The sequence below is a fragment of the Callorhinus ursinus genome, unplaced genomic scaffold, assembly GCF_003265705.2.
Source record: "Callorhinus ursinus isolate GAN/ISIS: 27379988/994484 unplaced genomic scaffold, GSC_fseal_2.0 scaffold36, whole genome shotgun sequence".
Lineage (NCBI taxonomy): Eukaryota > Metazoa > Chordata > Mammalia > Carnivora > Otariidae > Callorhinus > Callorhinus ursinus.
The window spans coordinates 429,027-446,517 of NW_027397098.1; the positions used below are offsets into that span (position 1 = coordinate 429,027).

A 17,491-nucleotide genomic window follows, 5' to 3' on the forward strand; every position below is an offset into this window, starting at 1 on the left:
CGTACACATTTAATACGTTCAGTTCTTTGTATACCAATTACACCTCAATAAAGCTGTTAAAAATCTATTTCATTAACATTAAGGTTTTTGATATATTCTGATATTAGCTGAAGCCTAAGCAATTTTTAACACAAGTTATTGAAGATGTAGATTTGTCATATGTATTTGTGGATAACTGGGAAATTATAGATATGCCTCTTGAAAGGTGACTTGCTATGAATGCTTCCTAATTAGTGGGAGAAACGCTTTAGAATTAATATGGAAATGAAAAACAATATGTTGTGACCTTTACATTTTTAGGTGCTGCGTATCACTTTCACTTTTTTCCGGTTAGAATCAGTGAGCAATTGTCCACACGAGTTTCTTCAGATTCATGATGGAGATTCCTCTGCAGCGCTCCAACTTGGAAGATTCTGTGGCTCCATTCTCCCTCATGAACTCCTCAGTAGTGACAATGCCCTCTATTTTCATCTCCATTCTGAACATTTCAGAAGTGAGAGAGGCTTTACGATAAGATGGGAAACACAGCAACCAGGTACGTGAAAACATGAAGAAAAATCAAGCAAAATCTTGAGATTATTAAGTTTTCTTCATTAATGTTAGACTTGTGGATAACATTAAATGTTTTGAGATCCAGGGATTATATCATACTTTTGTAATTCTTTAAATATCAAATAAATCTAAAATGAATTGGAATTCCATTTTGTGTTCGGAGATAACAAAATTTGGATGAACCAAAAAGATTAAAAACCATGAGTCTTAATGGATCCCTTATGAAATTACCAAACAGCATTCTTATAAGCTCTACTAGTAAATTACTGCAGGGATGTTGTTGACTACATTGTTGTTCCTTCATTAGTATTCCTTATCTTAATGACCATTTGATAATTTGTTCTTTTGTTGTTATTTGGTCTTGTGGGGCTCTACTTTTATTTTTTTTGGCTTTTTACTATACAATTTTTAAACAGGTAAAAAAGCAGATAGAACAGTACTGAACCTCCAATTCATTCATCAATAAATCTGTGCATCTATTTCTAGAATTTCTCTGCTTTTCTATTGGTTATTTATCTGTCCTTGTGCTGCATTGGCTTAACTAACTACTGAAGCTTGAAATCTGGTTGTGTAAATCCTGTAACTTGGATCTTTTAAAATATGCTAGATCCTTTACATTTTCTTATAAATTTTAGAATCAGTTTCTTAATTTCCCCCCAAAATCTGCTGGGATTTTGTTGGCATTGTCTTGAATCTATAACTTGGGAAGAAATGACTTCTTAAAAATATTGGCCCTGTCAATTTATGAACATGGACTATCTCTGTATTTATTTAGCTCTCTTTTAATTAATCTTAACAATGATTTATATATTCCAGTGTTTATTCTACATATTTTGTTGTTTTTTCTAGATATTTGATATTTTGTACTATGTAAATGATACTATTTTTCTAAAATGTCATTTTTATGTGTTGTTAGTATATAGAAATATGACATATTTAAAAAAATATTTGATTTTGAATCCAACCACATTGCTAAAATCATTAATCAATTCTAATAGCTTTTTTTTGGTAGATTCTTTTGGATTTCTCTACATCCACAGTTATGTTATCTGTGAGTAAAGCTTGTTTTTCTTTTTTAAGAAACAAAATTTAATGGAGTAAATTTGAACATCTAATTGGTTTTATTAAACAACACATTAATGGGGCAACATCCCATCTAGCAAACAGAGGGGAGCCCTGAGGAGTTGTATGAAATGAAAAGTTTTTATAGGAAGGAGGGTGGGGCAAGAAATTATTGCCCCACAAAAGATTGTTCCAGCCAAGGTCTTCCCTTAAGGGGAAGAGAGAGGGGTCTAATCCTGTAGATTACCTCATCTTCTTTTGGGGGATGGAGAGAGCCCATGTGGCAGACTCATTGGCCCTAAATGGAAAATTCCTGACTAACAGGTTAAGATTACATTTCTGGGGGAGGTTGAAAGTGCAATTAGATTAGGTATTAAGCCCATATTTGGGGACTTGGCCTAAGTGACACTGTTTGGGGCCTGTGGTTTTCCTTTTAACATCTTCCCTTTCCAATCTTTGTAACTATCATTTCTTTCTTTTCCTCAACTTATTTATTGCCTGGCTAGGACATCCAGTACCATGCTGAACAAAAGTGGTGGAGTGGGCATCGTTTTCTTGTTCCCAACCTCATGGGGACATTTCGTTCAGTATTTAACCATTGAATATAATTTTTAGATATAAATTTTTGTAGATAACTCTTATCAGATGAAGGAAGTTCACTCCAAATTACTATTGCTGTATACAGATTACCCACAAATTTAGTGTTGTAGAACATTAATCATTTTATTATGTCTCTGATTTTGTGGACCAGGAATTTGGAAAGGGCCCAATTATCGTTTGATCTGTCAAACAGTTACAATCAGATGTTGGCTGGAACTGTAGTCATCTATAGGCTCAGCTAGGCTGGAAACCCAAGATGACTCACTCAGTTGATGCTGGCCTTTGGATTAGAGTTGAACCAGGCTGTTGACCTGAATGCTTCCATGTAGCCCCTCTCTGATGGTGGTCTTAGGGTAGTGGATCTTCTTTCTTGGCACTTGGTTTTTTTCTTAGAGTAAGCCTTACAACAGACCCAGGCAGATGCTGCATGGCTTTTTTGGACCTATCCTTGGAAGTCATATTGTGTTATTTCTGCCATACTTTTATTTGGTTGAAGCACTCTTAAACCCACCCAGATTCAAGGGGAGGAGACACAGACCCCACCTCAATTGAAGAAGTATCAAAGATTTTATGAATGTTTTTAAACCATCTCACCTTTTATTCCTAGCTTGTCAAGAATTTTTATCATGAATGAATGTTGAAATATATTAAATACTTTTTCTAAATCTATTGAGATTATCTCATGGTTTTCCTCCTCTGCTTCTGTCATTTTTCCTTTCTCCTCTCCTTCTGGAGCTCAGATTATACATATGTTGGAGATTTTGACTATGTCTCATAGCTCTCATACTTTATAATGTAGTCTTACCCTGGGTACATGCAGCTTAAGACTCAGCTAAGGGCCCAAGGAACCTCCTACGAATTTTTTGGGTGTTATAGCCATGTACCTGTCTTCACTATAGTACCTTTATTCCAAAGTCCCAACCACTCTAGGAGCCCCAAAATTCTGAGTTTTGTTTCTTTCACCCAGCAGGAGTATTGCTGCTCCTTGGACTCTACTGCCCTGCACTGCAATTTGGGAAGGGCACATAGGGAGAATATACTTGGCTGAACATGGGACTCACCACGTGTGCTTCCCTCCCCTCAAGGATCACAGTCCTTCACTGTTTGCTTCTCAATGCCTGGAGACAATAAAAACTATACAAACAATAATTCCTTATTATTACAAAATATCAGCCATTGCTCACATTTGTTACAGACACTGTTGTGTATCTTATAGATTATCCCATATTCTAGATTTTGCTAGAATGGTTTGATCAAATTCAGTTTTATGTTTAGGGGGACAAAAATGATCACATTAGGAGGTACTTGATGTCTGTTTGCCTCCCTATAATGACTGCAACATTGATGAGAGTGTTTTGATTTTTTCAGGTTAATCTTTCCATTAAAAAGCTTCTCTTTTGCCCTTTCTCTAATGGTCTTAGCAACCCATAGGTTCATTGTTTAGATTAACTGGGGTTTTCAAGGTGATGAAAGTTGAATTTTATCAGTTATTCTTTATTTACTCTCTGGTGTTCTTCAGTGGAGTAGACCTTTCCCATGTCAACTATTTGGTTACTCTCACATAGAGATCAGTTAGGAAAGGTAGGATAAATGCTTGATTCTTCCCCCTATTTTTCTCCACTATTCAAATTAATGACTTGATTTTCTAGTTTTCTCCAGAATGAACAATTACTTATTACTCTTTTTATTTTGTTTTGGTTTTAGCACCAAAAATGAACTCATATTTTATCATATTTGATATAATCGATTCTAGGCTTTTTTTATGTTAAAATGTTCCATATTTGGCTAGTGGGAAAACTCTTCAAGTTAGTTTCTGAACCTCTTTGACTCAATTCTGGTTACCTTTGGAAACTTCCTCACTTTCTGCTCTGAAGGATATTCCAGGAGTTCATACTCCTCTAATGGGAAATTGTATTTAGATTCCATAATCTGGCTGGTAGGAGTGGTTATTGCTACTAGGTTGAAGAAAGTCTCTAGATCTTTCAGTGGAAGGAACTAGAATTTTTTAAAAAATATTATTATTTTTTAAGTAGGCTCCATGCCCAGCATGGAGCCCAGTGTGGGGCTCAAACTCACAACCCTGAGATTAAGACCTGAGCTGAGATCAAGAGTCAGACACTCAACCAACTAAGCCACCCGGGCACCCCTATTTTTATTAGTTTTGAAGAAAAAGTATATCATGTATTCTTAGTGATATTCCAATATATTTGCATATTGAAATTAAAGGTTTTAAATTTGATATTTGTACCTCTTCTCATTTCATGAAAAATCCTGGTTCCTAGTGACATTAACCTATTACCTTATGTACTTAATCCTACTGTATGAATTTTCAAAATAACAATACCAATATTATTACTAATAATATAATAACTGAAAGCCATTTAGTATTCCTTGGCTATTCTTTTTGTACTTAATGTATGTTTCACTCGAGCTCTGTAATCAAATTTTACAGTGTTTTAAAGCATCCTGGAATATTTCTACTCTCCATGTTTGAACTGTTAGCTCAACAGTTATTTCATTTTGTTTCATTTTGCTTGTGATTTCAAAGGTTTCACTTTTTCATTTTTACTGAATTTTGCTTTAAATTATGTAAAACATATTCATAGTTCCAAAGCCATATCAAAATTCATGGTAAATTTGGAGAAGTCTAACTTTCATCCCTGTCCCTTCTGTCTTGTTCCTTTCTTCTCCCAAAGGAAACAATTTTTATTCGTTTTTGATTTACCCTTCCATTTAAAAAATATAAGCAGATAATCACATATGATCATATTTCCCGCTTTTTAAAAAAAGGTAGGATATAATACGTACTGCTTTGTAGTTTGCTTTTTCACTTGATATATCCTAGAGACTTCTCCATGACTAAAGCGTAGCGTGCATTACGTGGATATCTCATTCATTGTCTTTTCACTCAGTCCTCTCTTGATAAGTATTTGGCTTGTTTTCAGTCTTTTGGAATTCCAAATTGTACTACAACAGAGTCCTTGAGAATTTGTCTTATTGCATTTTTGCCAATGTGTCTTTGGGATAGATTTCTAAAAGTGTGATTACTTGGTCAAAAAATAAATGTCTACGTTTTTGCTAGACATTGCCATAATCTCTTCTGTAAGAGTTGTGCTACCTTGTATTTCCATCAGCGATATATGAGAGTGCCTATTTCTCCACAGCACCACTGATCACTTGTTTTCAGTATTCTGGATATGTATCATTCTGAGAGGAAGAAATGGTATCTCAGCAAAGTTTTTATTTGTATGCCCCTTGTTATGAGTGAGACTGAACATCTTTTCCAAGTATAAAGGACATTTGATTTTCTTCCAGTGAACTCTTTATGTCTCTATTTTTTAGAAGCTCTTCATATATCAGAGGTGTTAATTCTTTGTATTATGTATTGAATTTTTTTCCCAGCTCATCATTAACATTTTATTTTGTTTATGGTATTGTAATTTTTTTATCCATATAATAATTTAACTACTAAATTTTATGAAACTTCTCTTCCTCTGAGCAACAGAGATGTTTTCTTATTAGGAACAGTGAAAATCATGTTACTAATTTGTTTCACTTTCTACCTTGGCAGAAAGACTTGTCTAAGCAACCTGCATAGCTATGTAAATCATATATCTTGCATATCTGAAATGTCACCTTATTTTATTTTTTTCTAATTTATATTCAGTTCAGCCTAGATTTTTATTTAGCATCTCTATTTTTCAACTTTACAGTAGTATTTCTTTTCAAAGTTTTTATTTAAATTCTAATTAGTTAATATACAGTGCAGTATTGGTTTATGGAGTAGAATTCAGTGATTCATCACTTACATACAACACCCAGTGCTCATCACAACAAGTGCCCTCCTTCATACCCATCCCCCATCTAGCCCATCCCCCACCCATCTCCCTCCATCAACCCTTAGCTTGTTCTCTATCTTTAAGTGTCTCTTACGGTTTGTTTCCCTCTCTCTCCTTTTTTTTTTTTTTCTTTTTTCCCCTTCCCATACGTTCATCTATTTTGTTTCTTAAATTCCACATGAGTGAAATCATAAGGTATTTGTCTTTCTCTGACTGACTTATTTCACTTAGCATAATACACTCTAGCTCTATCCACATCATCACAAATGGCAAGATTTCATTCTTTTGGATGGCTAAGTATTCCATTGTGTATATATACTACATTTTTTATCCATTCATCAGTTGATGGACATTTGGGCTCTTTTCATAGTTTGGCTATTGTTGATAATGCTGCTATAAACATCAGGTGCATGTACCCCTTTGAATCTGTATTTTTGTACCCTTTGGGTAAATAGTAGTGCAATTGCTGGATTGTAGGGTAGTTCTATTTTTAACTTTTTGTGGGACCTCCATATTATTCTCCAGAGTGGCTGTACCAGTTTGTGTTCCCACCAACAGTGCAAGAGCGTTCCCCTTTCTCTGCATCCTCACCAGCACCTTTTGTTTCTTGTATTGTTAATTTTAGCCATTCTGACAGGTGTGAGGTGGTATCTCATTGTGGTTTTGATTTGTATTTCCCTGACAATGAGTGATGTTGGATAGTGTTTCTTATAACCCATCACAGATTCTTTGTTAAATAAATGTGAATATCATTAAAGAAAAGATTCCTTCAGTCACTGATATACAACTTTAGGGGGCCGGTGGGGAGTAATTAATGGAGTGGTAGTGGAGTGGGTGTCACAAAGCCTGGCTCTGCCTTTCCCTCACTCCATTCCTGGGCAGGGCAAGTGGCTCAACCACCCATAGACATTTGAATTTATTCACTTATAAAATGAAGAGTTTAACTATATCATAGCGTTGAAAAATCTTCTCAAATGAATTATGTAGCACTTAACTATTCTAATGTATAAAATAATCTGGTTCGTTGAAAGACATAAGGGTAACAGAAGTTCCAGAACTTTTTAAGAGTTAAGAAGAACTTTTTAAGAACCAGAAGTTTAAAAAAGTTATTCAGAAATTAATCTCTTTCAAAGTGAAAAAAATATATCTATTATCTCATCCCTCAGACAGTTCAGCACTGTGTTTTAAAATCATTATCACTATGTGATAACTGATAAGCACAGAGCTCAATGCATGAGAGACTCATTTATTTATCTACTAATATTCCTAGATTTAGAACGGTGTCAGACTGGAAAACTGAAAGCCTTGTTTAGTCTATGAGGGCATCCCATACTGTACACATTTATTCCAACAAAGCTTGTCCTCTGGCAGTAAAAGCTATGATAACTCTACATAAATTATAACTTGTATACAAATGTAAAGTTATTTTTTCCTCTTATTTTAGAGTGTGGAGGTGTACTGACAGGTACGTATGGTTCTATTAAGTCTCCGGGATATCCTGGAAACTATCCTCCAGGAAGAGATTGTATCTGGAAAGTAATAACCAGTCCTGGACTCTTGTTAACGTTTACTTTTGGGACCTTGAGTCTGGAGCACCATGTTGATTGCAGCAAAGATTATCTTGAGGTAAGCAATCATATTTAGATAGAACATACCATGATATGATTAGAACTCAGGGAACTATGGTTTGATGATACCTGTGTATGACTACAATTTCCTAGCAACAGTTAGATATATTCTTTAATAGGTAGCTGATGTCTTAAGTCTTGCTAATTCTTTATTCTTAATTGTGCCAGCTTGTTGCTTCTTCTGGGTTTCGTCTGAAGCTGGGAAATAGACCGCCTTACTGTTCCCTGTCATTTCCTGGAGCCCAGTCCCCTAAGGAGGGAAGGAAAGAATTAACAAAAGAAACACTCAGTAATGGTTATCTTTTCCAATGCAGAATCAAGGCTTCAGTTGTCTATGATAACCTGACCCATTATTTCACAAGCTAACTATAGTGCTCCATGAAGAAAAATAATAGCAATTGTGTTGAAATGGATTGCTAGAGGGTGAACTTAGAATATATTGATAATTGTCATTGGGAGAAGAGGGTCAATCTATGCCCCTCTTGCTTACCATTAGTAAAAGATTAAAATATAGAGGAAGAAAAAAAGGCTGTTATATTCAAAGGCCATGAGCATATAGGTATATCAGAAATGTTGCTCTGCATTTGTAGACTGAAAAGATCATTGAGAAGATTGAGTTCTTATGTTGCTCCTGTCTTGTTTGTCACCATAAATCTTAGTAGTCCTTGCAGTAGTGATAAAAGACAATATGCTTTTCCAAGTCCATTAGAGAAGAATGGAGTGCTCTGGAATTATTCATAAAGGATAGAAAGGTGCGGCTGTCAAACAGGGATTGCCACAAGTTAAAGTCATTAGTAATTTAGCAGTTGTAATGGATTCGAAACCTTTGGGAATGACTGGAAAAATCTACCTCTCCCTGGAAAATCTCAGCAACATAATCTCTTAAATGTTGACAGTAGCATGGATTTTTTTTTTTGAAATTAATTTCAATGAGTTCCATCAAATTTAAATTAGAGGCTTTTTTTTCATTCCTACGTAATTCCTGGGTATATGTAAAATAGAAAGTATCAATCATTCTGATAATATTGAAATGCCTCTCATTTCTCAACAATATTTCAAGGAACTAGTTAAATATAGGAATAAAGAAATGCTGTCCTATAACTTTGCTGCCAATAGAAAAAGTAATTTGAGTGGACCAAATTGGCCATGTTAAATAGTACTTTGTTCACTGATGTTTGGTGTTCTATGTAGTATAGAATTTGTAGTTATAACAGAATCACAGAGAGGTTAACGTGATTAAGAGATTAAAAACCAACAATTAAAAAGGATTTCTTAGGTCATATGGTCATTATCACGGTACTTAGTTACTATTAGGATTGCACTTCTAAAACACATTAAACTGTCTCTATGTTGTGTCACCCTGACTTCACTTCCTTTCCACCTCTGATCCTTCTGAATACCTGGACCAAGTTGTGAATCAGTCGACATTGCTGGTATTCCTTCTTGCATTTTCTTTGCATATATTCATTTTCTCCTTCTCAATTACTAGGAATTTATTATTTCAAAACAAACATCTGGAGGGGGGTGGAAACCAAGGAAAGAAAACATTGAGAAAGATTCATGAGAAAATTTCAAAGTATACATCTAGCCTTGGCATTAAAATTTAGACAGAAGACAAGGCATCAGGGATGATGGGAGAAGGTGACTTCCCCTTCAGTGAATGCTGACTGAGTATTGGATCTGTATGTGATGGGAAAACCTCTGAGAGCCATCAGTTTGAAATGATCGGTTTTCTGAAGTTAATATACAAAATGAGTGGGTTTGTCAAAATCTGACCATTCTGGGCTTAATGATTCTCTTTTTTTTTGTTTTAGATTCGAGATGGTCCTTTGTATCAGGACCCGGTTCTTGGGAAATTCTGCACCACTCTTTCTGTCCCACCATTCCAGACTACAGGCCCCTTTGCCAGAGTTCATTTTCATTCTGACAACCAGATTAACGACCACGGCTTCCATGTCACCTACTTAACATCACCGTGTAAGTAACCTGATCGTTGAGAGCAGCATATGAATGTGAAGGACACTGCCATGCCTTTATGCTTATAGCCTGTATTGACACCTTAAAACAAACCAACAGACCAATGATAAACAATAAAAGACTCTATGATTTTTACTTTAGGGCTTTTGTTCTAAACATACATCATTGGGCCCTGATGAGAATTCACAGGAAAAACACCTTTCAAGTCTCAATATCAGGGAAAGTAACCATGAACATCTTTTCACAGGTCCCTTTTCTTCATTTACCCCGGCTTCAGGCTGAATCTAGAGCCAACCTTCTTGTAGACTGTGGAGTCCAAACCCGTTTTCTGTGCATGTCAACTTTCCCTTGAGCACATCCCGCTATTCTATGTTCATCCTTTAGTTAGATTCCTTTTCCTAGTTATATATTTTATTTTGTCACACGTATTTCATAAGCTGCTTCAAATCTTTTTTGGAATGAAGGAGAACATAAAGGTTTTTAAAGATTTTATTTATTTATTTGACAGAGAGAGACACAGCGAGAGAGGGAACACAAGCAGGGGGAGTGGGAGAGGGAGAAGCAGGCTTCCCATGGAGCAGGGAGCCCGATGCGGGGCTCGATCCCAGGACCCTGGGATCATGACCTGAGCCGAAGGCAGACGCTTAACGACTGAGCCACCCAGGCGCCCCGAGCATAAAGGTTTTTAAAAAGCAATTTGTAGAAGATGATGTTAGATGGGAAGTTAGATCACACATGTCTGAATCTATTTCTTTAGGCACTACATGGATGTCCACAAGCACACATCAACCTGAAAATATACTTAGAGACATAAGTCTGTACAGGGTGCATAAAGTGGGTATATGATTGTATGTGTATATGTGTCAACTTTTAAAAAATTGTATTTAATGCCTGAGGGTCACAGGAATGGCCATTCACAGGACCTTTCCCTTCACTTCCCTGTTCTCTTTAGCGGATCTGCATTGTGGAGGAAACTACACAGACCCAGAGGGTCTTCTCTCCTCTGACTTGTCCGGACCTTTCACTCATAGCAGGCAGTGTATCTATCTTATAACACAGCCCCTGGGAGAACAAATACAGGTCAACTTCACCCATGTGGAGCTGGAAGGCCAGAGCGGCTGTTCCCAGAGTTACATGGAGGTAACTTCGACTACTCGAACTTTGACTATACCCTTACATGACGTTAATCAACATTTTTATATTCTATAGTGTAGTCGTTGTAGGGCCAGCAGCATGTGGATTCCCTGGATGATCTGGGCTTTAGAAATACAGTTCTGTACCCTATCCCAGACCTACTGCATCAGAACCTCTGGAGGTATGCTCAGCAACCTGTGTTTTAAGAAGCCCCTTTCCTCCCCTGGGTCATTCTGACTCAGGCTAGAGTCTGAGAACAACTGTTCTAGAGAGCATGAAAGAATTTGCCAAAAATAGATCTATAGATGGTGATACAGGAGATTGGTAATGAAATAGCAAAGGACAAAAATGAAAGCTGAGGCTAGGAACTCATAATAATGCTAAATCACAAGCTATGAAACCGATCCTTAATAACTGAGGTGAATGCAAATAAGTAAGACTAATAAAATTTACTAATAAGACATAGTTTTCATAGATTGTCCAGAAAACTCAGCCCAGAAAAGTAAAAGGATTTGCTATTCAGTGGCAGAGAATTAAGATAAAGCATTGGATGACTATTGTTTTGGAGTATAGGTTTTTTTCTTTCATTAGCCCTGCTTGCTCTCTTTCAAAAATTTTAACTCTGATTTAAATGTGTGTAATGATTGTAAAATGAAGAATATCTGAAACAAAAAGGCAGTTTTGTTTGTCTGGCTTGGTATTTCTTTTGCTTAATTATTGGTCAAGCCACAAATTAAAGTGTTGAGCAAGAGAGACAAAACACTTTTTGTTGGGTGCAATCATTTTATATAAACTCAGAGAGGCATTGACAATTTTGTTTGTTCATGTGAGTTAGACCTAATTTATTTTTCCAGGAAAAACCTATGTAGCCTCTTGCCCTCTTCCCTCCTTGATGTATATATAGTGGAGAAACAAAGAATTTTAGTGTAAGATCTGGACTTAGCTGAAAAATGAAGTACATTGACCATGGGGCCACAGTAATATTTATTAATATTTAGCTTAGTTGAGATACACATTACATTGGTTTCAAGTGTACAACATTATGATTCAACATTTGTATACATTGCATAATGATCACCACATTAAGTGTATTTACTGATTTGTAGCCATACAAAGTAACAATTTTTTTCTTGTGATGAGAACTTCTAAGATTGACCTTTATAGCAACTTGTAAATTTGCAATACAGAATTGTTGATTATAGACCCCATGTTGTACATTGCATCCCCATGACTTATTTATTTTATGACTGAAAGTTTGTAGCATAACCCTCATGAGGTCCATCCATGTTGCAGATGGCAAGATTTCATTCTTTTTTCATAACTGTGTAATATTCCATTATATATACACACATAACACATCTTTATCCATTCATTGATCAGTGGATACATAGGTTGTTTCCATATCTTGGGTATTGTAAATAATGCTGCAATGAACATAGGAGTGCATATATCTTTTTAAATTAGTGGTTTCTTTTTCTTTGGTTAAATAGTAAGAAGTGGAATTGCTGGATCATATTGTAGTTTTATTTTCAATTTTTTGAGGAACTTTCATATAGTTTTCAATAGTGGTTACAGGCCCACCAACAGTGCACAAGGGTTCCCTTTTAACCAAATCTTTGCCAAATTTGTTATTTTTTGTCTTTTTGACAATAGCTATTCCCACGGGTGTGAGGTGATATCTCATCATGGTTTTGATTTGCATCACCCTCATATTAGAGATGTTGAGCATCTTATCATGTGCCTGTTGGCCATCTGTATATTTTCTTTGGAATAATGTCTACTCAGATCCTCTGCCCATTTTTAAATTGGATTGTTTTTTGTTGCTATTGAGTTGTATGATTTCTTTGTATATTTTGGATGTTAACTATTTATTTGATGTATGATTTGCAAATATCTTCTCCCATTCATCATGTTGCCTTTTTGTTGTGTTGATGGTTTCCTTCACTTTGCAGAAACTTTTTAGTTTGATGTAGTCTCATTTGTTAATTTTTGCTTTTGCTGCCATTGCTTCTGGAGTCAGATCCAAAAAGTTATTGCTAACATCAATGTCAAAGAGCTTTCTTCCTATGTTTTCTTCTAGTCTGTGTGGTTTCTGGTCTTACACCAAGTCTTTAATCCATTTTGAGTTAATTTTGTTTATGGTGTAAGATAGTGATCTAGTTCTATTCTTTTGCATGGGATTGTCCAGTTTTCTCAACACCATTTATTGAAGAGATTTCCTTTCCCCATTGTATATTCTTTCCTCCTTCATTGTAAATTAACTGACCATATGTAGTTGGGTTTATCTCTGGGTTTTCTGTTCTTTTTCATTGATCTGTGTGTCTGTTTCTATTGCAATACTATGCTGTTTTGATTACTCTAGCTTTGTAGTGTAGTTTGAAATAGGGAAGTCTACAGCTTTGTTCTTTCACAGGATGGCTTTGGCTATACAGAATCTTTTGTGGTTCCCTACAAATTATAGGATCGTTTGTTCTCTTTCTGTAAAAAATGCCATTGGAATTTTAATAGGGGTTGCATTGAATCTGTAGATTGCTTTGGGTAACCTGGACAATTTAACAATATTAAGTTTCCCAACCTATGAGCACGGAATATCTTTCCATTTATTTGTGTCTCCTTCAATTTCTTTCATCAATGTCTTATAGTTTTCAATGTATAGGTCTTTTACTTGGTTAAATTCTTTCCTAAGTATTTTATTCTTTTTGATGCAATTGTAACAGGTATTGTTTTCTTAATTTCCCTTTCTGATAATTTGTTATTAGTGTATAAAAATGCAACATATTTTTGTATATTGATTTTGCACCCTACAGCTTTACTGAATTTATTAGTTCTAACAGTTTTTTGGTGTAACATATAGAATTTTCTCTATATAAAATCATGTCTTCTGCAAAGAGTGGCTGTTTTACTTCTTCCTTTCCAATTTGGATATTTTTTATTTCATCAGTATAGCTACCTCAGCTTTTGTTTGGTTTCCATTTGTATGAAATATCTTTTTCCATCACTTCACTTGCAATCCATGTGTATCCTTACATCTTGTAGGTAGCATATAGATGGGTCTTTTTTTTTTTAATGCATTCAGCCCCTCAGTGTCTTTTGATTGGAGAATTTAGTATATTTACATTTAAAGTAATTATTGGTAAGTACGTACTTATTGTCACTTTATTTATTGTTTTCTGTGTGTTTTGTAGTTCCTCTCTGTTCCTTTTTCCTTCTATTGATTTTTCCTTATATCCTTTTTTCCTCGTGGTTTGATGACTTTCTATAGTGTTATGCTTAGATTCCTTTCCCATTACCTTTTGTGTATCTAGTATAGGGTTTTGCTTTGTGGTTACTATGAGGCTCATATATAACAGCCTATATTTATAACAATTTAAGTTGGTAGCACATTCTAAAATTCTACATTTTTACTACCCCACTACATTTTATGTTTTTGATGTTTTGATGTCATTCTATGTTTTTGATTTTACATCTTTTTATTTTGTGTATCCCTTCAATAATTACTGTAGTTATTTTTTTATTACTTTTGTCTTTTAATCTTCTTACTAGTTTTATAAGTGATTAGTCTACTACCTTTACTGTATATTTACCTTTACCAGTGAGGTTTTGCATAATTTTTTCTGGTAACTGATAAGTGCCCTTTTTTTTAGCTTAAAGAAGTCACTTTAATATTTCTTGTAAACTGGCTTAGTGTCAGTCAACTCCTTTAGCTTTTGTTTATCTGGAAAGTTCTTTATTGAATGATAACCTTGCTGGGTAAAGTATTTTTGGTTGGAAGTTGTTTGCTTTTAGCACTTTGGACATATCATGCCTTTTATTGTTGCTTGCAAAGTTTTTGCTGAGAAATCTGCTAGTAGTCTTATGGTTGTTTTCTTGTACATAACAAGTTGGTTTTCTCTTGCTGCTTTTAATCTCTTTATTTTTTGACATTTTAATTATAAAGTATGTTGGTGTGGATCTCTCTGAGCTCATTTTCTATGGAACTCTCTGGGCTTCCTGGATCTGGTTAGGGATCCCCAGTTAGGGATTTTTCAGCCATTATTTCTGAAAAGAAGTTTTCTGCTCTTTTCTCTCTCTCTCTCCTCCCTGTGGAACCTCTATAATGTGAATGTTATTCTGTTTGATGATGTCCTATATGTTCCTTAAGCTATCTTTATTATTAATTTTTTTTTCTTTTTGCTGCTCTGTTTGGATGAGTTCCACTGCCCTGTCTTCCAGCTCACTGATTCTGTCTTTTGCTTGATCTCATCTGCTGTTGAACCCTCCTAGTATATTTTTCAGAACCGTTATTATGTTTTTCATTTCTGTGGCTTCAGTTTGGTACTTTCTCCCCATATTTTCTATATCTTTGTTGAAGTTTGCACTATGTTCATTCATTCTTCTTCAGAGGGCCATACTTTGAACTCTGTATCAGGTAAATTATTTATCTTTGTTTTTTTAAGGTATTTCCCCTCCTGGAGTTCTATCTTATTCTTTCATTTGAAACATATCCTTCTGTCTCCTCATTTTGCTTATCTCTCTGTGTTTCTTTCTATGTATAAGGTATAACAGCTGTTTTCCCAGTCTTGGATGGGTGATCTTGTGTAGGAGATAAACCTTATCATTTAACCTTGCCCTAAGCCATTGTTGTCTTTTAAACCTTTGTGATTGGCTAAGCAGCCTGACTTTTTCTTGGTAGGTCCCAGGTGTTGAGGGTGTGCCAAGACCTGTGAGTGTTCCAGAGGGGGTGGATCTCAGTCAGCACCTAGTTTCAGCCTAATTAGAAGCTAGACCCTCAGCCAGCAGCTTTTAAGGTATGCAAATATATACAGTCCTGTGGGACCTTGGACACTGCTGGCTCTAGTCCAAGTGATCTAGATGTGTCCCCTTAGCAACAGTTGCAAATGTCAAGGCTTCAGACGAGTGTATGAACTTTTTTCTGAGAGGTATGGGTGAGCTATAGCAAGATCAAGTAAGAAAGATGGTATCCCCCACCCTATGCTTCCTGACAGCACTTCTATAGCCTTTACATATGTGGTTATCCTGAAGTCTGCTCCCCAGGCCAAAACTCCATGTCAGGTAGATAAGACTTTTCCACAGCAAGACTGGGAATGTGTTCTAGTTTGCTGTCTGTGCAGTACCCTGGGGATGGTAGCCTGCCAAGAATTTTCTCTCCATTTGTTTCAGACCCATAGGATGCAGGCATAATCCTCCTTGGCCCCCAGAACCAGATGCTCACAGGGCATTCTTTGTGTAGACTGTGTTGGCTGGCTGGCTTTGGTGGTGCCACTGTGAAGCAGCAGGCAGGGCTGGGGCACTCACTAGGTTGTCATTGGCAAGGTTAAGGTGGAGTGGCACATGGAGGTGGGGTGCTCTCCCAGCTGGTGGGCTGCAGTGTAGAGGTGCATAGGAATGGGGTACTTGCTTGGCCAGCTTAGATGGGGTCATGGAGTACAGCACATAAAAGCTGGGCATGCCTGCCACCACTAGCAGGTTAGAGGGAGAATGCCAAAATGGTAACTGCCAGTGTCTCCATCCCCAGAGGGAATCCCTATAGGTTCCTACTCTTCTGGCAGATGCTTTAAGATCAGCAAATGAATCTCTGCCTCTCCTTCCCATTTTGGTGTGGCCCTTTTATCCTTTGTTGTGGAGAAGCTTGTGCAGGTAGTTTTCAGGTCTTTTTCAGAGGGAATTTTTCTATATGTAGCTGTAGATTTGTTGTGTTCATAGGAAGAGTTAAGTTCAGGATCTTGCTATACTGTCATCTTGAACTGCCTCTCTGGATTCAGCAATATATATATTTTTTTATTATTATGTTACGTTAATCACCATACATCATTAGTTTTTGATGTAGTGTTCCATGATTCATTGTTTGCATATAACACCCAGTGCTCCAGGCAGAACGTGCTCTCTTTAATACCCATCACCCAATCCAGAGATTTTTGTCTCAGATGGTGAGGTTAATGTGTATATTCATTCAGTTTATGTTTTCCAAAATATCCCACAAAATACATTAAAGTTTTATACTATGGAGCAATTTAGATATTTTTATGTAAATAAAAATTTAATTTCCAACATCTATTTTTTTACTTTAAGAACAGTAAAAAAATAGCTCACACTTAGAGAGTACTTACTATGCACCAGGTGCTATTCTAAGACTTTAAAATACTGTAATACATTAAGTAGTTAACGATTACTGTCTTTCTACTGTCTGTTGGATGTAGTACATGTTTGACATGAGTTAGTTCATTGGATCTTCACAAAAACCATTATTATTCCTATTTTGATATGAGGAAACTGAGGCCCAGAAAAATTGTCACTTGCCTGTGGTTACAAGTTTGGGGAGTAGGGGAGCTGGAAATTCCAGTTGTACTGTTCTCTGATAAGAACAGAAACACAATTGTGTAGCTATGACCACAAAAGGTGGCTCACCTTCCATAGGAAAGAAGCTCTTATGAGTTTCCCAATTCCATATCTGGCTCCCTGGTCACAGGACTATAGCATGGAACCAGGCACAATGCTTTTCTCAGACAGGCAAAACTGTAACTCTAATTTTTAGGGAAATCTGAGTACCTTTCTATTAGGTGCTATGTGGGGTTCTAATGGCTCCAAGGTGTCATCAAAGCATCTGGAATGATATTCCCTCTCTGCCCTTGAACTACATTCTAATTGAATTTCAATAAGAAGTTACATGAACTCTGAATCATTGTGAAACGTTATCATTAA

At 36.0% G+C, this 17,491-nt stretch overlaps 1 protein-coding gene across 1 annotated transcript in view; it reads left to right on the forward strand.

The window, feature by feature from the left end:
• The window catches only part of CUBN (cubilin), a 265,058-nt gene that overhangs the window by 23,208 nt on the left and 224,359 nt on the right, over positions 1-17,491 (forward strand). The window contains exons 14-17 of the mRNA XM_073879866.1: positions 301-535; positions 7,498-7,679; positions 9,496-9,658; positions 10,611-10,798. Coding sequence (XP_073735967.1) covers positions 301-535; positions 7,498-7,679; positions 9,496-9,658; positions 10,611-10,798 — 768 coding nt within the window. The remainder of the gene's footprint in view (positions 1-300; positions 536-7,497; positions 7,680-9,495; positions 9,659-10,610; positions 10,799-17,491) is intronic.